The sequence below is a fragment of the Heterodontus francisci genome, chromosome 41 (assembly GCF_036365525.1).
Source record: "Heterodontus francisci isolate sHetFra1 chromosome 41, sHetFra1.hap1, whole genome shotgun sequence".
NCBI classification, from domain to species: Eukaryota; Metazoa; Chordata; class Chondrichthyes; order Heterodontiformes; family Heterodontidae; genus Heterodontus; species Heterodontus francisci.
This window is the reverse complement of record NC_090411.1, coordinates 33,176,646-33,201,669: the sequence shown is the minus strand read 5'-3', so window position 1 is coordinate 33,201,669 and position 25,024 is coordinate 33,176,646. Positions and strand designations below refer to the sequence as shown.

Genomic DNA, 25,024 nt, shown 5'->3' with positions numbered 1-25,024 from the left:
CAGTGTGGGGCATTCCTCTGAAGTTTGGACAGATTGGAGGCAGATATACAGTGCATCTAGGTGTCTGAGGCCAGCTGAATATGACTGCATAGGTGTTGCTACTGGCAACGCCTATGCAGTCATATTCAGCTGGCCTCAGACATCGGAAACATCAGAGGAATGTATGATGGCATTAAGAGAGCTCTTGGGCCAACCATCAAGAAGATGCCCCCCCCCCCCCCTCAAATCTAAATCAGGGGACATAATCACTGACCAACGCAAACAAATGGACTGCTGGGTTGAGCACTACCTAGAACTGTACTCCAGGGAGAATGTTGTCACTGAGACTGCCCTCAATGCAGCCCAGTCTCTGCCAGTCATGGATGAGCTGGACAGACAGCCAACAAAATCGGAACTGAGTGATGCCATTGATTCTCTAGCCAGCGGAAAAGCCCCTGGGAAGGACAGCATTACCCCTGAAATAATCAAGAATGCCAAGCCTGCTATACTCTCAGCACTACATGAACTGCTATGCCTGTGCTGGGGCGAGGGAGCAGTACCTCAGGACATGCGCGATGCCGATATCATCACCCTCTATAAAAACAAAGGTGACCGCGGTGACTGCAACAGCTACCGTGGAATCTCCCTGCTCAGCATAGTGGGGAAAGTCTTTGCTGGAGTCGCTCTAAACAGGCTCCAGAAGCTGGCCGAGCGCGTCTACCCTGAGGCACAGTGTGGCTTTCGTGCAGAGAGATCGACCGTTGACATGCTGTTCTCCCTTCGTCAGATACAGGAGAAATGCCGCGAACAACAGACGCCCCTCTACATTGCTTTCATTGATCTCACCAAAGCCTTTGACCTCGTCAGCAGACGTGGTCTCTTCAGGCTACTAGAAAAGATTGGATGTCCACCAAAGCTACTAAGTATCATCACCTCATTCCATGACAATATGAAAGGCACAATTCAACATGGTGGCTCCTCATCAGAGCCCTTTCCTATCCTGAGTGGCGTGAAACAGGGCTGTGTTCTCGCACCCACACTTTTTGGGATTTTCTTCTCCCTGCTGCTTTCACATGCGTTCAAGTCCTCTGAAGAAGGAATTTTCCTCCACACAAGATCAGGTGGCAGGTTGTTCAACCTTGCCCGCCTAAGAGCAAAGTCCAAAGTACGGAAAGTCCTCATCAGGGAACTCCTCTTTGCTGACGATACTGCTTTAACATCTCACACTGAAGAGTGCCTGCAGAGTCTCATCGACAGGTTTGCGGCTGCCTGCAATGAATTTGGCCTAACCATCAGCCTCAAGAAAACGAACATCATGGGGCAGGACGTCAGAAATGCTCCATCCATCAATATTGGCGACCACGCTCTGGAAGTGGTTCAAGAGTTCACCTACCTAGGCTCAACTATCACCAGTAACCTGTCTCTAGATGCAGAAATCAACAAGCGCATGGGAAAGGCTTCCACTGCTATGTCCAGACTGGCCAAGAGAGTGTGGGAATATGGCGCACTGACACGGAACACAAAAGTTCGAGTGTATCAAGCCTGTGTCCTCAGTACCTTGCTCTATGGCAGCGAGGCCTGGACAACGTATGTCAGCCAAGCGCAACGTCTTAATTCATTCCATCTTCGCTGCCTCCGGAGAATACTTGTCATCAGGTGGCAGGACCGTATCTCCAACACAGAAGTCGTCGAGGCGGCCAACATCCCCAGCCTATACACACTATTGAGTCAGCGGCGCTTGAGATGGCTTGGCCATGTGAGCCGCATGGAAGATGGCAGGATCCCCAAAGACACATTGTACAGCGAGCTCGCCACTGGTATCAGAACCACCGGCCGTCCATGTCTCCGCTTTAAAGACGTCTGCAAACGCGACATGAAGTCCTGTGACATTGATCACAAGTCGTGGGAATCAGTTGCCAGTGTTCGCCAGAGCTGGCGGGCAGCCATAAAGGCGGGGCTAAAGTGTGGCGAGTCGAAGAGACGTAGCAGTTGGCAGGAAAAAAGACAGAGGCGCAAGGGGAGAGCCAACTGTGTAACAGCCCTGACAAACAAATTTTTCTGCAGCACCTGTGGAAGAGTCTGTCACTCTGGAATTGGCCTTTATAGCCACTCCAGGCGCTGCTCCACACACCACAGACCACCTCCAGGCGCTTACCCATTGTCTCTCGAGACAAGGAGGCCAAAGAGAAGAGATACAGTGCATCTAACCATGCTGTCACTGACCTGAGAATGTTGAAAGTGTTCAGTTTGCCTTGCTGAACCCACTAAAAGTCTTTTTATAAACTTTGATCATGCCAAAGACACTCTTGCTGTGTAATCTCATTTGAACTGTGATTACTTTCTTTCGCCCTTCACTTGAATCTTATTGCAAGGCTGAGAAGACAGAGCAGATATAGTTTCTGTCTAACTACACTATCACTAACTACTTAATATCTTGAAGACTTTGATCAAATCACCCCCTAATCTTCTAAATTCCAGAAACTACATCTTAATTTGTGTAATCTCTCCTCATAATTTAACTCTTGGAGTCCAGGTTTCATTCTGGTAAATCTGCACTGAACTCCCACCAAGGCCAAAAATCTTTCCTACGGTGTAGTGCCAGAACTGCTCTCAGTACTCTGCACAGATGCTGCCAGACCTGCTGAGTATTTCCTGCATTTCTTGTTTTTATTATGCTTACAGTATTTGCCTATCTTCCTCTGCTTACCACCAATTTGCTCTTAGACTTGTTTTAAGCGAAGATGAGAAAAACGGCGTCTTTGTTAGTTGTTACAAGGTGATGTTTGCCAGATTCCAGTTCTCCTGGATGTTGTTTTAAAATGCAGCTTTGTTTCCACGTATTGTAGGTGCTGAACAGGTACGGCTGATCCTACAGCCACTGGGGAGGAGCCCGCATGGTAAATGGGCGGGATGCAACAATTCAACACAGGCTAACTGCAGCACCTCGCCGTGCGCACAGCAAGTTAAGGTAACGTTTAGCACTATAATGCCGTACATGATACAGAGCTCCTCCTGCTGTCTCAGTCAGTCAATTTACTGAGTTGCAGCGAGCTGTAGGATCTGATACTCAATCTCTGATTTGCACATAATTAGTCATTCTCAGCTCAGGAGGTTTTAAAGTTGAATTGGGTCCCTGCGGCACTATTTTAAACAAGTTCTGGGGATGTATTCCCCAGTCAATGTTTAAACCTCAATTAGTATCAGCAAAACAAATTGTCCGGTCATTAACTCATTGCTGTTTGCAGGACCTGCTGAGCCTTTCACAAGCTCAGGACATTCCAAAGCAGTTTTGTAATCAAGTCACTTTTGAAATATAGGAAACATAGCCAATTTGCACACAGCAAGCTCTCACAAACAGCAATAAGACAGTGATCAGATGATCTGTTTTAGGTGTTACTTGAGGGATAAATATTGGTCAGGACACTGGGAGAACTGTTCTTCAATAGTGCCATAGTCTTCTACATCCACTTGACACGGCAACCGGTGTCTCAGTTTAACATCTCATCCGAAAGATGGCACCTCTGACAGTGCAGCGTTCCCTCAGTACTTCAGAAATGTCAGCCAAGTCTTTGAGGTCAAGTCTCTGGAGGGAAATTGAACTCACAACTTTCTGACTCCGAGGCGGGAGTGCGACCCAGTGAGTCAAGGCTGTAGTCCAGTAACTGACATATCATCTTGAGTTATTAATGATAGTACCATTGCCTTGTTTGAAGTAACTATCATACTGTAACATGGAGTGGGTTAGAACATAGGAACAAGAGTAGGCCATTCAGCTCATCGAGCCTGCTCTGCCATTCAATACAATCATGGCTGATCATCCACTTCAATGTCTTTTTCCCACACTATCCCCATATCCCTTTATGTCATTGGTATTTAGAAATTTGTCAATCTCTACTTTAAACATACTCAGTGACTGAGCTTCCACAGCCCTCTGGGATAGAGAATTCCAAAGATTCACAACCCCCTGAGTAAAGAAATCTGTCCTCATCTCTGTCATGGTCCTAGATGAGAGTGCCACCTCTCTGCTTGAGATAACACGCAGAGTGGCAAAATGGCATTTACTGGTTTATGGATGACTGCAAATGAGCTGCCACTGTCACATCAGCTTGTGCTAAACAAAAATTCTGATTTTATTTCACAGAACACCCTGCAGCACTTAAGAGGTATGAATGCGGCCACTCGACAACCAAGCGACTGCGGGAAGACATGTCAGCGAGGTATGTGTTACTTTTCATATTGTGCAAATGAGCACAAATGCCATTAAAATCCACCCTTGTGATCGGGTCTAGTGATCCCTATTATTCGAGCTTGGCAGTTCAGGAGTGAAATCAGGAAGCACTTCTTCACACAAAGGGTGGTGGAAATCTGGAACACTGTCCTACAAAAAAAACTGTGGTTGATGGATCAGTTGAAATTTGCAGGAGTTGAGATCAAAAGATTTTTATTAGATATGGATACAAAAGGAAATGGAGTTGATGTTCAGATCAGCCGTAATCTGCTAGAATGACAAAACAGGCTTGAGGGGCTGAACGGCCTCCTTCTGTTCCTCTGTAAGGTGAGTTTCCAGCAGAGTGCATTAGTGATGCTGCAAGAATAGGTGTAGGGATCTGCTACTTATGAAGCTTCATCTAGTGGTAGAATTGTGCAGCTGCAGAAACAGCTGGCACAGACTGGCGATGCCCAAATACGGAAGGAATGACGTACATAATAAATGTAATTTATCAATTGACGTAGATATTGGCAGGGAAAACCAGTGAGTTTTGATTTGACAGTCCACATTGTGTGCTAATTCTTACTTGCCATCTCAAGCTGCAACTGCTGCTTTTTTTGAATTCATTCTTGGGATGTGAACATCTCTGGCAAGGTCAGCATTTATTGCCTATCCCTAATTGCCCTACCATTGCCTGTGACAGGCTTGTACTCACCACCACCCCACGTGTCTGAGAGGACAAAGCTCGCACTTGTACTGCTAGGTGCAAGTAGACATTGTGTGCACATTTCACACCCCAACCATTGTTCTTCAGTAAAATCCAAGTAACAGCACAGCACCGATGCTGCAGGGCCACATTTTGACTTAATAAAGGTTCACAGTGTCCATGCATGCATAGAAGCATTGTATATACACATGGCCACACTACACTGTGCAGACCTGCAGTCCAGAGCAATGATGTGTTCTGTGACTGTAACAAAATCAGAGGTCCCAATGATGTTGCAAATGGCCACCTCCTGTGCTGCATGATTCTATTTGTGGGCCTTTTTCCTTCCCCAGACTCCAGGAAGCAGAAACAAATTAGAAGGAGGAAGACATGCACACCAGCAGGATCAAATGCCATCACAGGAAGCTCACCAGAGATTGCAGTGACCAGTCTTCATGGTACAGCTGGAAATGGGAACCCGGTAAGATTTCGGAACAGACTGTTTGATGATTAATTGGAGTCCTCTTCTCATGTTACATCCTAGAAACATAGGAATTGCTGGACAATAAAAGACCAGGGTCCATCTCTTGCACCTCTACCATCCTGGTGTCACATAATACACCGATAACGGAGCTGTTTATTAATCACAGCGATCAATCTCTATCAGTGAGTCTACAACAGAGCAGACATGAGGTGAGGAAAACTCCCAGTGGTGGAGAGCTTTGGGAACCATCGGACCAAAGCAGGCTGTTCCACCCAAGCTCGCTATACTCGGCACACAACATGTCTCCTACTACTCATACACTGGATCCCCAAAATGTTATTTACAGAAAGAAATCTGTCTAATTTGTATTTGAATGAATCAGCACTGTTTCCACTGTCTAGTGAGCTTATTCCATAGATTGACCTCCTGTGCTTTTTAATGTTCTTTTTCATTTGAAGGAGAAAGAAGTGGTGTCTGTTTTACTGTCCCATCTCACCAGTGCACTGCAACATATCGGATCCACGTATGGAACCACTTTCCGAACACGGCTGAATCCAGAGTCCGAACCCGTTGCAGATCTGGGGACCTCTTATTTGTAAGGATAACTTTTCTTCTGTCTTTATTGCTGAATTACATGTGCAGTCACCCTTCCTTCCTTCCTCCCTCACTCACGCGCAAGTGTATTTCAGGCTAGTTCAGCTAAAGAAGAAATAAAAAATTTGTATTTATATAGCACCTTTCACAATCTCAAGACATCCCTCTGCCTAATGTACTTCAAAGCCAATGAAGCACTTCTTGAAGTGTAATCACTATTGTAATGTAGGAGTCGCGATAGCCAATTTGCACACTGCAAGCTCCCACAAACAGCAATATAATAATGACCAGATCATCTCTCTTTTTTCATGCTATTGGTTGAGGGATGTCAATATTGGCAGCCATATCTTTAGCTGCCTAGTGGCCATGGGATCTTTTACGTCTACCTGGGAGGGCAGACGGGGCCTTGGTTTAATATCTCATCCAAAAGCTGGCAGGCTTGGTTGTGCAACGCTACTTCAGTACTGCACTTGGAGTGTCAGTGTTGATTTTGTGCTCAAATCGAACACACAACCTTCTGACTGGGAGTGATACCCACTGAGCTACAACTGCAATAATTTGCATTGATATTGTGCCTTTAATATAGTAAAACATCCCTAGGCAGTTCACGGGAGCCACATAAAGAGATACATGGACACATGGAACAGGTAGGTTTTAAGGAGCATTTTAAAGAAGGAAAGAGAGAATTCCAGAGCTCATGACCTAGGCAGCTGAGGGTATGGCTTCCAGTGGTGGAATGATGAAAATTGGGGAGACCAGAACTAGAGGAACACAGTTATCTTGGAGGGTCGTAGGGCTGGAAGAGGTTACAGAGATAGGGAGGGGGAGAAGTCATGGAGGGATTTGGAAACAAAAACTGCCCCTACCTCAACACAGAAACTAGCTATTTCACTTAGAGACCTTCGGATTGGCTAGGGTGAGAAATGGAAAAATGTCACTAACAGGTTACTGAGTTGTTTAAGATGATAAAGGATTTAAGAGGATACATAAGAGAACTGTTTCCTCTGGTGGGGGCATAACCTCAAAATTAGAGCTAGGTCATTCAGGGGTGATGTCAGGAAGCCCTTCTTCACACAAAGGGTAGTGGAAATCTGGAACTCTCCCAAAAACCTGGATGCTGGAAGTCAATTGAAATTTTCAAAACTGAGATTGATAGATTTTTGTTAGGCAAGGATGTTAAGGTATTCAGAACCAAGGCGGGTAGAAAGAGTTGAGGTACAGATCAGCCACAATCTAATTGAATTGTGGAACATGCTTGTGGGGCTGAATGGCTTCCTGCTGTTTCTATACAAGAGCTGGCCCAGTTCTGCACTGGGTGATGCCTCAATCCATTCCACCATTTGGAAAATGACATCCATTATTTTTCAGCAGGCAGCATGAAGCAAGGCCGGGGCCCTTGACTGAGGGTGAATTTGATTGGTTAAGTTGATAGCACGTGTTTCCACATGGTTTGGCTCAGCTCCAGTAGGTATTCGATCCGTTCTGTTTCTTGAACATATGCGTTGGTGTCTCTCCTAGTAGCAGGTTGGAGCCGGAAAACGCAGAGGCAGCAACCGACCTGCAAGAAGATGGCATCTCCAGCCTTGGCATCCGTGTTGTACGTCACCCAGGGTTTACTCTTAAGAAAGATCGGGCCTGGAGATACAAAAAGTCAGGTGGGGAAATGCTTTTCTTCCTTCCTCTCCACTGTTTCCTGCCCCTCCTAAAGGCACCAAACTCGGGGTTGTGGGGGGGTGGAGAGTGACACCTATCATTAGATTGCGTCGCGCTGAGTAGATGCACTGTTGGTATCTTTCAGGTAGACCTACAAGGTGCATTACACCAGTCATGCGCTACCGTCAAGCTATGAATGTGACTGCTAAGCATTGAGTGAATTAGTTGCTCCTCTGTAATCTCGGCAGGGGGGAGGTGTTCAGAATTGCATTAGATGGAATTTACAGCACAGAAACGGGCCATTCGGCCAACTAATCCGTGCTGGTATTTATGCTCCAGACAAGCTGCCTATCACCTACCTTCATCCATGTATTCCTTTCTCCCTTATGTGTTTGTCTAGCTTCCCCTTAAGGGCATCTATGCTGTTCGCCTCATCCATGCCATGTGGTTCTCTGCGTCATTCCTCACATTTTTTTCCCAGCATTATTGCCCATTGTTAATTTCCCTTGAAATGGTGGTGGTGAGCCGCCACCTTGAACCGCTGCAGTCAATGTGGTACAATGCTTTTCTCTGTAGCTGTTTGATTCAATTTAGCTGCCATTTCAGAGGGCATTTAAGAGTCAACCACATTTCTGTTGATCTGGAGTCACATGTAGACCAGACCAGGTAAGGATGGCAGATTTCCTCCCCTGAAGAGGATTAGTGAACCAGATGGATTTTTATGACAATCTGATAGTTTCATGATCATTATTAATGAGCCTAGCTTTTTATTCCAGATTTATTAATTAAATTTAAATTCGCTGGCAACCGTGGTGGGATTTGAACTCCTGTCTGAACGTATAGTCCGAACTTCTGGATTACTAATCCACTAAGATTATCACTATGCTACCGTACCTCTCACTATTGCACAGTGTAATCTGTTAATTTTACATGCTGAGAACTACCCTGTGGAAATAAACAGGCTGCACAGTGTTGTTGTCAGTGCTTGTGAAAAAAACACTCTAGTTTCTGGACCATAATCTTTACGTGGACTCTACTTAAGTAAATTCTCTAGCTAAGCATGTGGCCATTGGTGGAATCTACATTAAAAGGGAATATATTTAATATTGCTCCCCTTTTATAATTGTATAACAGAAGTTCGATCTCCACTGATCAGCCAAACAGACTAAGAAAGACCTCAGTTCAGTTGCTGGTTTACGCTGAGTTGGCTATTTTCAGCCAAGGTCAGAGTTTCAATTGGCTTCAAAGTCTTTGGGCTAGGTAGGTTACTATCTAGTAACTCCAGCGGCAAAGCGTGTGCTTGGTGTCATCTGGTGAGGACATTCATTGCCTGGGGTCGTATGTGAAGTCTCACCTCTTGGTAACCAGGCACTTGTAAACCAGTGCGAATCGGCCTCTTCAGGAGGAAATTAGAGGGAGGGGATGGCGTGTAAGTAAAGATATAACTTAACACGAGCCGTTTGCAACTTGGTATGACATTTTCTTTGTTTCTCCTTGCAGCCTCTGCTGGCCTTCCATCTCGATCACAGAGGGTACCATTTCACGGCATCTTGCGAGAAGCTTTACCTTACAGGGATTGCTTATGCAGTGGTGGACTGTCTAGCATAAGAGACAATGGAAACAGATCCGTCGAGTCCCATGGCATTAAAAAGACAAACGATGGGTTGAGTTTGTTGGATTCATATATCTTGTCACCAGCGTCCTTGGACTGTTTGAGACGCGGGTTGCTAAGGAACATGGGCAGTCTGGATGAAACTGAAACTCTGGGGGCCTCTAGAACGAGAAACCCAGATAGAAGGACAGAGATGGGTGGTCAGCCAGTGACTAAAGACTTCAGGGCACCAGTTTCCTCCCCAGATAGGGACTTGGCAATGAAGAGAAGGTTGGATCCATTGGATGAAGAGTTCAGTTGTCTGTCTCAGAGAAGCAACGGGCTTGGTGTAATTGCAAATCCTAGCACAGATCAAAAACAGTCAGTGGATTCTCCCTTTAAAAGGCTTGTGGGTGATGCAAAGGGCTTGCATCCTTCTGAAGGAGCCAATTGGGGCCTGGTCCTTGGGAATGGTAGTGGTATCTCAAATGGTCAACAAAGACCGTTGAATGGGGGTGGATGCTCCAACTCGGGGAACCAACCAGGTTCGTCAAGCATGTCTCAAACATGTCCAGAAAAGGCTGAATCGAGCTCTGTCCCTTGCCAGCAGAATGTTACTAATCGGATTACTTGTTCTGATGGTCGACTGGGACCTGATACCTATGACCCATTCAATCCAACTGATGAGGAGAATATCAACGGAGAGTTTATAGGTGGTGACTTTTCTCCAAAAGACAGGACTGAATTGGTTGATGAGGAGGAGCCTGAGGAGGAGGAGGACGAGGAGAAATATGACCCTTTTGATCCCACTGGTTCCATTGCAAGTTCTAACAATTTAAGTCCAGTAGGTGATGATTCAGAAGGCGAGCTGAAAATTGTTAGTGATGCGGGACTAACCGAGGAAGAGGAATGCTTGAGCCCTGAGTATGAGGAAGATCAGTCACCAGAATCAACAACAGGTGTGTTGTCAGATGTAGAATTGCAGATTGACTGTGGGGACGTGGTCAAATCCAGTCTAGAACCTGATCTGTACAGCTCTCCTGAGTATAGAGATTTGGAACCTGAGTCCCAGACAGGTTTTGCACAAGGGTTAAGCTCTGCAATCGAAACTGAATTTGAAACTGACTCTAAACTGCAGATCGATGTTCAGCTTGACTCAATCTCTCAACCAGATACTGAATCTGTTGACTCAGAAAATGATATTCAATCCCAAAATGAACTGGCTAGAGAGGGAACTGGCAATGCAGTGCTTGAAGAGGAGGAACCGGTATTATCACCACCTGGGATCGATTATAGCTTAATGCAAAGTCCTGATCCTAAGGTACAAATGGAGACTGATGCATTGAAGCTTTCATTGAAGTCTACCAAGAAAGAAGTCTTGGTCTGCTCCTTGCAGGAGAAAGACCTTTGGAAAAACAAACAAGCAAAAGAGCTGGGTCGTGAAGCAAAAGCCAGCATTGGACCCGTGGAAACAATTAAACAAGAAGCGGGTTCAGATTTGCAAAGTGCACCCAGGTATCAGAAGGACTCTGAAAGGACCATGTCCGAGCCGGTAAAAGCTCTGGAATCCCAAAGTCGGTCAGTGACAAAGACGAGTTCAAGTAGTCGCATCACGTCCAAGTCCACACCAAGGCAACGGTCAAGAACTGAAGCAGTTCGGAAAGATAAATCAGATGCCAAAGTGCATTCAAAGGCAGAGCACAAAAGCAAGTCGGCTTCTGCTTCCAGGTATCATCACAAATCCCACCGTACTGTTGAGAGAAAAGACAACCTTGTTTTCACAGTGAACGTTTCTAAATGGCCCGAGGATGCGCATAAATACGATGACTCTGAAATTGAGGAAGGCGAAATTGTGCAGCAAGATGAAGAGAGCTTCAGTCCTGCTCGGACTTTTCGCAGTCGGGGCAGAATCTTCGAGCGTCTGAGGGGAATTGAAGGAGATGATTTTATCTCTCTCCATGCTGATTCTGATGAAGGGGCGTTACAGATAGACCTGGGCGAGAACCCAACAGACGGAGGACGAAAGAAAGTGGATCACAGAAGAAAGGTATCAAACCAGCAGAGGGAGAAGTACGCTAAACACTCCAGGTCGCCAGCAGAGTCCAAGGGTCAGTCTGGATCACATTCAGAGTCCAGCTCCCGCAGCCGGAAAAAACGCAAGAGGGAGCACAAGAAAGCTCGGTCAAAGGATCGAAAACGATCCAGGTCCCAATCGCGGGAGCATAAAAGATCCACGTCTAGAAGCAGGTTGCGAATCCATCACAAGAAGTCGAGATCCAGATCTAGATCTTGGGAGCGAAGGAGGTCGAGTTCTAGATCGCGTCATAAGGTATCTCGGTCCCGAACTCATTCTAGAGAGCATCGAAGATCTAGGTCTTGGTCACCGTCCAACAGCACCAGCATATCTGCTATAGGGTCAATGAGGGCTTCTGCTGAAAGGTGGAAAAGCCGCGCACCTCAGTCAAAGGAAAGTGGGTCGTTCCATCGTTCCAGGTCGAGCAGCAAGTCGAGAAAGGAAAGGCGTAAGAAGGAAAAACATCGGGAGCTGGAAGCAGCAAAACGGCGAAGGCATTCAAGATCAAGATCCAAAGAGCGGTCACAGAGGGAGAAGAGGCCTCACAGCCCTTCCCCCAGAAGGTCAAAAGAAAGGAACGAGAAAGAGAAGGACAGAAGTAGAGAAAGAAACCCTGTAAGCGAAAAGAAACATGAGAAAACTGTAAAAGGGAGGCGGGACAGCAGAATAGTGGTTCCTCCTTCGATTCAAGACCTAAATGATGATGATATATTAATCAAAGCTCGCTCAATTACCAGAACGATTACTGTGAATCCAGCTGAGTCTTTAGAAGATCAAGAGGATTCAATGGAGGTGGCAGCCTTGTCCCCAAACCGGGAAGCCATGTACGACTCGGACGAGTTGGGTTTTGAGAACAGTTTCTCTGATGTAGAGCCTGGAGACCACATGCAGGAGGGCAGGGTACCTGGAAAGGGGCAAGCGAACAAAAATGAGAGGAGAAGCAGTCACGAGAAAAGCCACAGAGCAGGAGACGGTGGCTCTAAACTGGTCAAAATGAAGGACCGAAAGAGAGCTCACCCAGACGAGAAGTCTGGCAAGGAGAAGCGGAGGAAAAAGCTGGCTGATGGACAAAAGGGGACAGTGGGAGTAGATAGCTTGAAAGTGGAGAAGAAGGGAAAAGAGCATTTAATGGGTAGCCAATCTGGTAAAAAGATCAAGTCGGCGCCCAAGGAAAGCAAGCAACAGGTACCAAGGAAAGTTAAACTCCAGTCCAAAGTAGCCGTTCTAATCCGAGACGGGGTGAGCTGTGCTGCCTCAATGAAGGACGACCGTGGGAAAGGGGGAGGTTTGATCGGCGTGAAATTCAGCCGCGATAGGGAGAGCAGATCCCCGTTCATGAAGACCGAGGACAAGATCCACGACTCAAAGCCTAGCCGGCATCGAGCTGAGAGCTCGGATAACAAAGGCATCCCCTCACGGGCACCAAAGGGAAAGGTTGCGACAAAACCCCGCTCCACGGCAAAGAAAGCTAAAGTGGTTAGTGGCAAGGCGAAGGGCTCTGGGAAAAAGAAGAAGGAAGCCAAACCTAAAATCGCTTTAAAGAAGGCAGCAACCAGCAGTAGCAGCAGCAGCAGCAGTAGCAGCAAAGACTCCAGTCCATTCAGGATCAAGGAAGAGCTGTCATGGTCTTCCTCAGAGAAGTCCGACGACAAAGGGAACCTCCCAAGCCCAGCAAAGGACGTGGTGGAGCAGGGGTTGTCCCCCCTCTCACAGATCTCTGAGAGCGCCCCCCAGCCCCTGGAGGCGACATTCGTGCCAAAGGAACCCCCGCAGCACCAGCCCCCTCCTGCACCCCCTACACAGCAACAGAAGGACTACCATGAGCACAGCGACACTTCAAAGGTTAACGGAGACAAACCAAGAGCACCAGGCAAACCGTTGTCATGGGACCTCCAAACCGGAGGAGGAATGTTAGCACGTAAGTCATGTCTTGAGACAGTCTTGGTGAGGAGGCCTCATTAAATTCTGCCTTTGACTGTATATCTCACAGTTCTGAGTTAAACAGTGGGCAGCGATTATCCTCATCAGATTGGTGCACGAATCTTCCTGTTTGTACTGTGTACTTCATACTGGAAGTAAATTCATTCCTAGAAGAGTAAGTGTTGTTAAGATCAGAGTTTTCCCCTCCCTGCCCTCCCCTCAAGGTGTTATTTCAGGCTGGGATGAGATTTAATTGCCAAAGGCAGCACTCCGTCGAGTGGAAGGCTTCTCGGGGAATGTTGGTAGGTTACTCTAACTCGAGCTTGATCTTTGCCTGCATGTGCTTAGGTAGAGGGATATGGGACTGGCTTCCCTCTGCAACAAAGGGCAATAAGGTCAGCCATAACACTCCTGCTGTCTCTCCTACCAAGAAGTTTCTATGAAACTGGGGCTTTTCTGGTTCATTTAGCTGAGTACAATACTTAAGGGTGTGTTTATCCACAGCCAGTGCAGGGACTTTGGGAGGCATATAATGTTTTAGTTATGTCTTGGCTGAAAGGAGGTAAACATCAGGGGCTTGCTTACTACTGCACACACGTTGTCACCTGAACATCTGATTTCACTGGCAACGAGAAACATTGAAAGCCATACATAAAAGGATTCGAGCAGTAGACACCTGGCCAAAAAGTCATAGATATGGGCATGGAAGGCACCTATACAAGCCTAGGCCAATATCTGCCGGGTGTGCTTGCCTGTGCCGAATGGCTCCATCGGTATTTGGTCAAGTCGAACTCTGAGCGAAAGCAATGTTCCCTGAGTCGTCTGAAAGCTTGTCGAGCTCAAAAGGTTGAAGTCAGCTCTTCTCTATTGGCAGTTTTTAACTCCTTTGAGACTAGCTTGTTCTACAAGTCGCTAATAATGTCCCATTTCAGGGTTTTTTTTAATGCCTACTTTTGTCTTTGTGGTTGACTTGACATCATCCGTGAGAAGGCCAAAACAATTCAATTTAATGCTCCCCTTTAAAATGGTGCTCCCCTTCTATTGTAAGTTTCTATAGCAGGGGAGAGGGACGAATTAGATAGCTCTTTCAACAAGCCAACACACGCACGATGGGCCGAATGGTCTTCTGTACTATATCATTCTATGATATAAATTCAAGACTGAGGTCAAAGAAGGAAAGCACCTTTCTTGGTGTGTGTGGGAGGCACACCAATAAACAGCCCAATTTTGAAATGTCATGACATATGTTGGGCAGAGCTGGATCGCTTGACATGAATGTCCAATGAGTGGCCATTTCCAATGTCCTCCCACTACAATGTGTCTCCCCTCCTGCTTATCCCCACCATAAAAATGTGTATATTCTCTTAATTTTCATAGAAAGGTACAGCACAGAAGAAGGCCATTCGGCCCATCACATCTGTGCTGGCTCTTTGGTTGAGCCTCCAATTAGTCCTACTTCACTTGGCTCTTTCCTCATAGCTTTGTAATTTTTTTCCCCTTTAAGTATTTATCCAATTAATGTTTGAGCAAGAGATACCCTACTTGCCTCCTCTCTGCTCAGTGCAGCCCCACTGGGAACTCGAGTGTAGGGGAAGGGGGAAGAAAAAGCTGATAGGCAAGAGCCCAAATCTCAGAACAGCCGCCATACTCCTGAAGGTTTGTTGGTAGTTATATATTGGCTGTAGTCTCTGTGTATGTCAGTATGCCTGCTGGTTATTGAGTACTGAGACTGGCATTTGTGCCTTGCGAATATAATTTTAAACATTTCCCTTGTGTTTTTATTTTAAGTTACTGCACTGCTGTTCAAGATGGAGGAAGCGAACCGAGCAAAGGCCCACGATTCTATTCAAGCAATCACTCAGGTACTGTAGCCAACGCCAAATCACAGCTCAAATTATATTTGCCTCCAAATTCTCATTATCGTCTGTCCGGTAGAGCAGCATTTACTTCTAAACTTGGGTTGAAATTGGCCCATTCACATATACACATGTATATTACCACTGCATCTTTCTTTAGTTAAAGTCACAGCAGAATCGAAGCGGATGATAACACGCTGCAGTCAAGCACCTAACTGAGAAGTGTGGTGTGTGTGTGTGTATGAATGGTAGCATTGGCACAGCCTGTATTTCCCCATTTCTGTGACAGAAGACTACCTTTGTTGTGCCTAAGCTGCACTGGTTCCATTCGAGCAGCTGAATTCAGGTAGAGCTCCTCAGCGCAGAGCAGCAACTGTTTGCAACCTTCCCCCCACCCCTGTGCTTTATGTGTGGTGCTTTCTGTGACCATTGACCAGTAGTTACAGGTCTAGTTGCTGGTGAAGGTAGTGATTGGAGTCAGAGATGGTGACTTATTAAGAGCATCACACTAGCAATATAGTTGTGTAACTTTAAAGCACGTTTTAGTTCCTGTATTGATGATAGGTAAAATTTGCAGGGCTATGGGGGAAAAGCAGGGTGAAGTGGGACTAATTGGATAGCTCTTTCAAAGAGCCAGCATTGGCACGATGGGCCGAATGGCCTCCTTCTGTGCTATGTGATTCTATGAAATGGGCCTTGTGACAACAGTGAATATTGTGATAATTGCAATCTGTGATCTCTTGTGTTGAAGAAAATTCAATAAAGTACAAGGCGCACACCAAAACCTGATAACTGATCTGTTACTCTACAGATTCTAAGTCAGACTAAGGCCCCTGTACCACCAGTGCCGACCAGCCTCTCTGCCCATCTCCCTGCCAGCCAGTCTGCGCCCAAGTTTCTCCGCCAGAGCTCCTTGTCAATGTTGGGCGGCTCGGCAGGACCACCCGCACTGTCAGGATCTGCAGTGCAGCCCCCGGCCACCACCTCCGGGAAGCTGTTCGGAATGTTGGAAAACACTGAGAGCACCAAGATGGAAGGGACCACCAGCAACGACAGCAACATGGATAGCGACAGGGTAAGCCTCTCGAAAAAATGCTCTACCTTGATCATGCACTGTAAGAGTCCTATCCATTTTTTTTTTGATACAGCGCACGAAGAGAGAAGAACTCATCCCATCTGTGATACAACCTTGTACTGCTCGCTCCAAAGGGGATCGGCACAGCAAAATTAATGATTTGTGGCTAATTTCTGGAGAAACCCTGGGTCATTCCTCCATGAGCAAACTGCAAGAGACCATCTTCAGAGTCCGAAAATCTATCCTCCTCAGTCTTTAATGTTCTCAACAGTTGAGCATCCACAGCTCTGGGGAATAAAATTCCAAAGATTCACAACCCTCTGACTGAAAAGATTTCTCCTCATCTCAGTCCAAAATAGTCAACCCCTTATCCTGAGACTGTGACCCCTAGTTCTAGACTCTCCAGCCAGGGGAAGCAGCCTTCCAGAATCTATCCTGTCAAAAGAATTTCATATATTTCAATGAGATCACCCCTCATTCTTCTAAACTCTTAAAAAAAAATATAAACCTATTCTACTCTGTCTTCCCTCTCCGTCTCACACTTTCCCCAATCTTTATTCCTCCTTCTCTGGTTCCCCCCACTCCCTATATCCATTGAATTCTGCACCCTAGCTGGATCCTTTTTCCCCACAAGATGATTTTGGTTAAAAGTGGTAGCCTAGGCTTTCTGCCTCCTTTTCCCTCCCAACAATTTTAATTTTTAAGTGGACCCAAGGGCTGTAGAACGTTTTGTAAAAAAACAGACAAGTGTGCCCCCAGGACCCCTGCGATCCCTCTCCAATGACTCCTGACTGAACTATGACATACTCTGTGGTCACATAGACTGCCAGTGCTCAACTGGCCTGTGCTGACACATGAAGTGTTGCCCAATTCGGGATGAGATATTTGGGGAAACCAGGCAAGATGTTCCATCACTGATCCTGTGTATCCTGTGCTCACAGTACCTGAAGAAGCTACACACGCAGGAGCGTGCAGTGGAGGAGGTGAAATTGGCCATCAAACCCTTCTATCAGAGAAAAGAGATCAACAAGGACGATTACAAAGATATTCTCCGCAAAGCTGTACATAAGGTAAGCACTTCTCATCTTTCGCACGTTAACTGTTTTTGTATTGAGCAATGCAAAATGGAGAGAGAATTGGCAATCTTGCCCAACTGAAGCCAAAATTTATCATCCATTAATCCTCTTCCTCTTGGTTTGAAGTAGTTGCTTTGTTGGACTTTAGTTTCTAATGGGGTGCTTTGTCTTGCTCTCCATTTATTTCACTCCTGTTCTGAAGGTACTGCTTGTTGGTTGGGTTCTGTTCCACAAGCACCAGGATCTCTTCAGTGCTCAATGAGCCAATTTTGGCCACATGCGCTGTTCGGTGACTGTAGGAAGGCCTATTCAACTCTTTCGGACATCACAGCAGAGCCACAACCCCGGGCCTCCAACGTCCTCAAATTTTCAGTTTCCTGGAAAAAGTCATTGGAGAGTGATCCAAGACCGATTTTTAAAAAAAAATTAATTTCTCTCCCCTTTTAACTCCAAGAAACCGAAATCACTTGTGACACACCTACAACTTTCCCAGACAACTTAACACTGACTGTGAATCAAATATCTCGTTCTATCTGGCTCAGTTCCACACCTGAGAGCATTTTGAAGTGACAAATTGAGAATATGCAAAAAGTGCCTTGACGGAGCATTTTGGTACTAATGTACGATATGTAATGATACAATCTTAGTTAGGACAATGGAGCCCCACAGTTATCTCCAGTAACCAGTACAGTTCCTCTATACACCAGAGCTGAATTGGAAGAATCCTGCGGGACACCCACCTGTCTTTCCCTTCTTAGGCTATAAGCAAGAGAATTGGAATAGAGAAGTTGGAGGGCGAATATGACTGGACATTATTGTCACCAGAATTAAGTCAGTGTGAAAAACTCCCAGCAGTGCAATTTATAGTTGCTGTCCTTCCAAACTTGGGTTGTATCTGGAGAAAATATTCTCTCTCTGGTTCATGGGCATTGCTGGCAAGGTCAGCATTTATTGCCCATCCCTATTGCCCCTTGAGCTGGTGGTGAGCCACCTTGTTGAGCCATTATTGTGGTGTAGGTACATCTACACTGCTGTTAGGGAGGGTGTTCCACGATCTTGACCCAGTGACGGTGAAGGAACAGTCAACATAGATTCTGGCCTGCATAACACTAGGGTGAAGTACTGGTGGCTGCAGGTTTCTCTGCTGGTGGCAGATTGAGCTGATATATTAAGAGTAATATATGGCCAAAATACACCAGAGATTTCCCTTCCCCCTAACTATGAAGAGAAATGTGACAGAGAACTAAATTGGTGAAGGCCTCCAATTTTTTTTGCACTTCTCTGGAGGTGGGCAGAAAAGGTAGGTTTGTACATAGGACTGGAATCAACTGCAGGTTGCAGCAAATACGTATAAGAACGTTAGAAATAGGAGCTGGATTTGACCATTTGGCCCTTTGAACCTGCTGTGCCATTCAACAAGATCACAGCTGATCTTCGATCTCAACTCCATCTTCCCGCGCTATCCCCATATCCCTTAATTCCCTTAGTGCCCTAAAATCTGTTGACCTCTGTCTTGAATATATTCAATGCCTGAGCATCCACAGCTTTCTGGAGTAGAAAATTCCAAAGATCACAACCCTTAGATGAGGAGAAATTTTCCACACAGTCCTAAATGACCGACTTCTTATTCTAAGACTGTGGCCTTGTGTTCTAGATTCTCCAGCCAGGGAAAACATTTTCTCAGCGTCTACCTCGTCAAGTCCCTTAAGAATTTTATATGTTTCTATTAGATCATCTCTCAATTATCTAAACTTCAGGGAATATAGGCCTAGTCTACTCAATCTTTCCTCATAATCCCCTCATTTCAGAAACCAGTCTAGTGAACCTTTGTTGAACTCTCTCTAGGGCGATTATGTCCTTCCTTAGGTAAGGAGACCAAAACTGCTCATAATACTCCAGGTGTGGACTCACCATTGCCCTGTACAATTGTAGAAAAACTTCTTTACACTTATACTCCAAACCCTTTGTAACAAAAGCTAACATAGCATTTGCCTTCCTAATTGTTTGCTGTACCTCTGTGTTAACTTTCTGTGATTCATGTACTTGCACCACATGGACTGCAGCAGTTCAAGCCGGCGGCTCACCACCACCTTCTCAAGGGCAGTTAGGGATGGGTAACAGATGCTGGCCTTGTCAGTGACGCCCACATCCAGGAACAAATAAAAAAAAAGACACCCAGGTCCTTCTGAATGCAAACATTTTCCAGTCTCTCGCCCTTCAAAAAGAAATTCTGTTTCTTTTTCCTACCGAAGTGGATAATTTCACACTTTGCCACGTCGTATTCCATCTGCGGCATTCTTGGCCACAACCTGTCGATATCCCTCTGCAGCTTCTTTGCGTCCTCCTCACCACTGACCATTGGGTTCTTAGTTGTACCAAACGCATTAACTTGAGCAACATGACCATTTTCTAATGGGAGGGCACTTGGGTGACAAGGGAAAGGTGGTTTGCCTGAAAATAGATGGGAAGTTGTGTCTGAAGGGGAGAAGGAATTGGGCAAGGAAAAGCAGAAGTGCCCCTCTACCACAGAAAGGGAGCACAGAGCTCTTGTGCCATCCAGCTTACATGGTGCACCATCCCCGACCCAAACTCATGTCACTTCTCTCCGCTACAGATCTGCCACAGTAAAAGTGGCGAAATCAACCCTGTCAAAGTTGCCAACCTGGTGAAAGCTTACGTAGAGAAATACAAGTACGCACGGAGGCACAGCAAGAGACCGGAGGAAGGAGGCCGCCAGAGCAACGGGAAGGAAGCCGGGAAGTTAGAAAAACACGGAAAAGCGTCGGCGCAGACGTAAACAGAAATGAGAGACAGTTTTTATTATTTACCAGAATTCAATAATTTTGCGCACCTCCTTTTATTTTCATTTTAATGAGTGTGAAGACTTTTTTTTAAAAAGAAGAAAACTTTAGAAAGTCATTCTGACCTTCCTGGGTTTATCTCATTGTGGCAGTGCCTGATGATCCTGAATTAGATGTAAGAAACTTGGGACACTTTTAATGAAATGCTGAGGGGTGGGGGGGGGTGGGTGGTTGTGGGGGACAGAATATTCTTGGAAAGTAAAGGAAAAAAAAACCTTTTAAAACTGTTACTGTATCTCCTGATCGCTGTATATAAGATAGGAGCCACTGGCAAGCTTTCTCATTTCCTCTCGTGTCCTGTTAATTTTTGTTTGTTTTTCTCCTCCTCCTCTTCCTCCTTCCCTTCCCCTCCCTCCCCATTTTCTTCATGCATGAAGTTTTTTTGTAGGTCAGTGAATTCCATACAGCTGCACTGTCTTTTAAATGGTAATAAACGATATTACACGGTCAGCCATCTGAGAGAAGGCAATGTATCAGAGAGGAACGATTCTTCTTGTCGATGTCTATGCTACTCTTTTTAAAAGAATATATATATATATGTGTATAGTTCAGCATTGGTAAAAGGCAGAGGACAGTCGCTAAGTATTTTCGTTTGCGCATTGTAATTAGGAAAGTGATAGGGATTGTACTGGTGGCCACTGGGCCAAGATTGCAGTCTCTGGGCACTTTTTCCTTTTTATATCGATGCACTTACTTCCATCATTTACCTTTATACTGGAGTTGATGGTCCCTTGAGACATCAGGTTAAACACTTTCATCTACAGCTCACTGTCGTAAAGTTAGTGTCAGCTCTCTGAGAAGGGAAGGGCTGTTTTATTCTGTATTATGGGACCTCCTAATCAGATATGTCCACTTTGTTATAGCCCTCTGCCACCCATCTCCTGTTTTCTCTCCCAGAACCATTTATGAAGGTGAAATGCAAGGCATGAGGGCCGCAGAAGGGACTGGCAGACTTGCTTAGACTCTCTGACAAGTCCTGGACCCACAACAGAGAATTGGGGAATGCTCATGAAAATCGTCATGAAAGAATACCTTTAATTTGCTGTTTTCAGCAATTATTTTTCCACCCCAAAAAAAGTTTTTAGTTTTGAACCCAGATTTTATATTGTACGCTTGGGCAATCAGGAGGCAGTGAAATAATGCTCCTATTTTTGGGGGGGTATCTAGGCAGCAGTGTGTCTTCTGTTTTAATTCTAGTGCTTTTAATCAGTAACCATGTAGCAACCCCCCCCACCCCCCGGCCAGTCCACTCAATCTGCCGCCAATCATGTATAGAACACGGGGATTAACTCAGGCCTTTTGCCTGTTGTATCACAGCCCAGTTGTGCACCCCATTGCCGAATAGCAACATCTGACTCCATTTGTTACTGTAATTTGCTTTAGCTTCTGCCTGGAAGAGTCTCTGGCTCAAAAGTACAAAGAAAGTACCATTGTCTTGTATGTGTGACCTGCTTTTATGCCTTTACTGGCAACGTGATGGGGGCTGGGTTTAAGATTTAAGCTGGGGCTGTGTCTTGTATGTACTGTCATTTCAAGGAGGGGGTGATGGATTTGGGGAGGAGAGGAAGGGTGGGATGAGAGATTCATTGTGATGAGAGCAGTGCTTGGCACCACATACCCAGTACTGATTGGGCACGAGCCTCTGACTGTTGTTTGGTGTTATCTATATTTCTGAATGGATTTGCCAGTGCGTATGTGTTGAAAGGTGGTTGTTTGATGAATGAGACTGTGTGTGTGTGTGTGTGTGTGTCTGTCTGTCTGTGGAGCCAAGGCAGGTTTCATTGACCCAAGGAGTATATATATATTGATATTTGGGGTTTTGCTGGCCTTTTTAAATACTAGATCATAACGAAATGCACATTTAAAAGGAGGCAATGGAGCCCCTCTTGTGAAATTACAGTATCTCATCAAAACAATTTTTTTAGTAAAAAAAAATGAGCTCACTGCCTCAAGAAAATTGGACAAACTGTTTTGTAAAACAACTAATTTATTTGGGCTGTTTATATTTGCAGTTGAGGGGTCCACCCTGGTTTTTCTGCACCTCCACCCTGAAGAAAAAACTACTAACAGTATTAGCACAGCTGAAATGAGGAACACATCGATATTAGGATTTGCTGAGCTATCAGGATTTAAGAGCTGGATGGTATTCTGAGTTTTAACTGTTATTCTTGCTACATATCCCATTGTGTTCTTTCACCAACATGATGGGCAACCTCAGAAATCACAGCACCACTACTAAATAAATCACTCAGGAGGGTCTGGGGGAAGCAGCAATGATTCTGATTGGCTCAACTAGGTACCGAGACAAGGGTCCGTTGCCAAAGAAAAAGGAGCAACTGAATATAGAAAATGATTCCCTCAGAGGGACTTGGTCCTTGCTAAAATTGGACAAAACAAAACCATTTTAAAAGTTTGCATCTTTATCCAAAAGAAAATGTCAATTGTACAATGATGCCCCGCCAGAACTAAAGTGATAATGGGGGCTGTTATCAGTGGGGCAGGGCAGTGGGGAGGTGGTCAGCTAATGGGGACAGCCCTGGTGCTCCATCAGCCGTGCTAATATTGTATTTATCTGCCTGTTGTTAAGATTATTGTATAAATAAAAATCAGATTGTTACAGAACAGAAGTGCTTGTCTCTTTTAGAAAAAAAACCAGACAGGAGGCATGAGACAGCATCTGTACTTTTTTTTAAATTCTCCTCCCTTTACACCTGCCCAAACTTGTGGTTATTCCTTCCAGACCAGCAGTTAGGCCAGGAGAGTTGGCTTCAGGGTCGCTGGCCTAGTGTGAGGGGTTGGGTGGGTTGTTGTTGATTGACCGGGGTGGCCACTTGCTGGAAAGTGGCATAGAGAACATCAGGCCAGTGCAGAAATTGAACTGTGGCACCGCCCCCCCACAGTCGGATAGCCCGCCGTCCGGACACAAGTGCAGAGCATGGCCACTTGGAGCCACGTAGCGGAGGAACTGCCAGTGTCTGGCGGACGTCGACTAGCGGAGAAAGTCACGTGGTTTCAGGTGAGACGGGGAGAAAAAGCATGGGGGGGAGGTGCAGAGAAGGATGGGACGAGAAGGGAGAGAATCACACCCTGTTGTTAACTGCAGCATCAGATGCCATATTAGGAATTTAAAAACTTGGATTTCCTTTTTATTTTTAGTGTCATCAGTCTACCATTGCATAGCTGCATAAATTCCAAAACATGCACAGAAGAGCTTAAGAATATTAGGAGGCTGTGGCAGATGTGTCCTGGGCACTTTTGCAAATTTGATTAAACAGGCCACCCATTTGGCTTTGCAATAGGAACAGGACGAGGCCATCTCATTCATCTCCCCCGAGCCTGCTCTAATGAATTGGAGCCAAGTTGATCTGTATCTTACCTGCCTTGGTTCCCTAACCTTAATACCTTTGCCCAACAAAAATTTTATCAAAAGAGAGTTACAGTTCTGACAAACGATCATGAACCTGTAACGTTAACTCTGCTTCTCTCTCCATTGATGCTGCCAGACCTGCTGAGTATATCCAGCATTTTCTGTTTTTATTTCAAAATTCCAGCATCCACAGTATTTTGCTTTTGTAAAATTCTTATCAATCTCTGTTTTGAAATGTTCAGTTGACCCACGGCCTCAACAGCTTTCTGGGGAAGATAGTTCCAGATTTTCACCCCACTTTGTGTGAATAAGTGCTTCCTGATATCTGTCCCCTGAACAGCCTAGCTCTAATTTTAAAGTAACGTTCGCTCATTCTGTAGGAAAGAGTTTCTCTCTATCAAATAGCTACCTGATAATTCATAATATAAAACATAATTTGCTGAACAAAGGCTGTTTCTGTGCATGAAACAGGGTTAGTCGTCGAGGCCACTGATGTCCAAGGAGAAATGGGACAGCCCCATCCACATGAACACCAGTAAAGACCCCAGAACTCTGTTGTAACTGAAACGAAACTGGGGCTTATTTGGTCAATGGAAGCCAGTAACTTTGCCCAGGCCTGAATTAATGCTCCAGCCTCACCTGTTCGGGATCCAAATTTAACTGAAAACAATGGGGCAGATCCATGCTTGCGGATAGAAGTGGGCATGGACAAAGTAGATCATGCAAGAGGTGAGATAGCAGGGCTGATTGTCCACTCTGGCATATGAAGGCCCAGAGACAGACCGGCAGGAACAGCCCTGTAGAGTGCCACAGTGAAGTGAGCTGCGAGTGACTTCCCCAGTGCTGTGTATCTGTATTCTTTTAATGCCCATCCTTCAGACTGATAACAGAAGTTTCTTTCATAGAAACTTACAGCACAGAAGGAGGCCATTTGGTCCATCGTGCCTGTGCTGGCTCTTTGAAAGAGCAGTTGTGCTTCGTCCCGCACCCCTGTCTTTTGTCCCTAACCCTCCTTTGAACATTAAAGAATCAGCTTCCGCCGCCTTTTCATGTAATCCATTCCCGATCCCAACAACTCTGAAAAATGTTTCCTCATCTCCCCTCTAGATCTTTTGCCAATGCTTAAAATATTCTCACCAGAACAAATTTTTTTCTACACTAATCAAAACCCCTAATCTTTTTAAGGCATCTCTCTATTGCGAAGAGAACATTCCTAACTTTTCCAACTGCTCCCCAGTTCAAAATACTTTACAATTTAAAATTATAAAATAAAAATTGCAAACCAAGCTACGGGTTTATTTCTAGAAGAATAAAATTGTAAAGCAGAAAGGTTATGTTCAACTTGTACAGAATCTTGGTTAAACCACTCTCTGCACAGTTCAGGCCTCCTTATTACAAAAAGGATTTAGAGGCATTGAAGGAGGTGCAAAATAAAGTTACAAGGCTGATCCCAGAACTGAGGTGTTATAACTCTGAAGGTTGAACAGCCTGGGTCTCTTTCCTCTAGAAAAGAGAAGACTGAAGGGTTAGCTGATGGAAGTGTTTTAAGATTATTAGGGGGTTTGATAGGGTAGTTGT

The 25,024-nt window shown here is 45.4% G+C and overlaps 1 protein-coding gene across 5 annotated transcripts in view; it reads left to right on the top strand.

Annotated features, from left to right (window-relative positions):
• scaf1 (SR-related CTD-associated factor 1) overlaps positions 1-22,695 on the top strand; it is a 37,221-nt gene extending 14,526 nt beyond the window's left edge. For 4 of the 5 annotated variants that reach the window (XM_068019762.1, XM_068019761.1, XM_068019760.1 and 1 more), the window contains exons 3-12: positions 2,826-2,947; positions 4,121-4,196; positions 5,249-5,376; positions 5,838-5,974; positions 7,492-7,628; positions 9,127-13,209; positions 15,000-15,073; positions 15,879-16,142; positions 17,084-17,212; positions 19,833-22,695. In XM_068019762.1, coding sequence (XP_067875863.1) covers positions 2,826-2,947; positions 4,121-4,196; positions 5,249-5,376; positions 5,838-5,974; positions 7,492-7,628; positions 9,127-13,209; positions 15,000-15,073; positions 15,879-16,142; positions 17,084-17,212; positions 19,833-20,015 — 5,333 coding nt within the window. In that variant the 3' untranslated portion in view covers positions 20,016-22,695. The remainder of the gene's footprint in view (positions 1-2,825; positions 2,948-4,120; positions 4,197-5,248; positions 5,377-5,837; positions 5,975-7,491; positions 7,629-9,126; positions 13,210-14,999; positions 15,074-15,878; positions 16,143-17,083; positions 17,213-19,832) is intronic. The other variant, XM_068019764.1, reaches the window with a different exon arrangement.
• Positions 22,696-25,024: the final 2,329 nt, after the last annotated feature.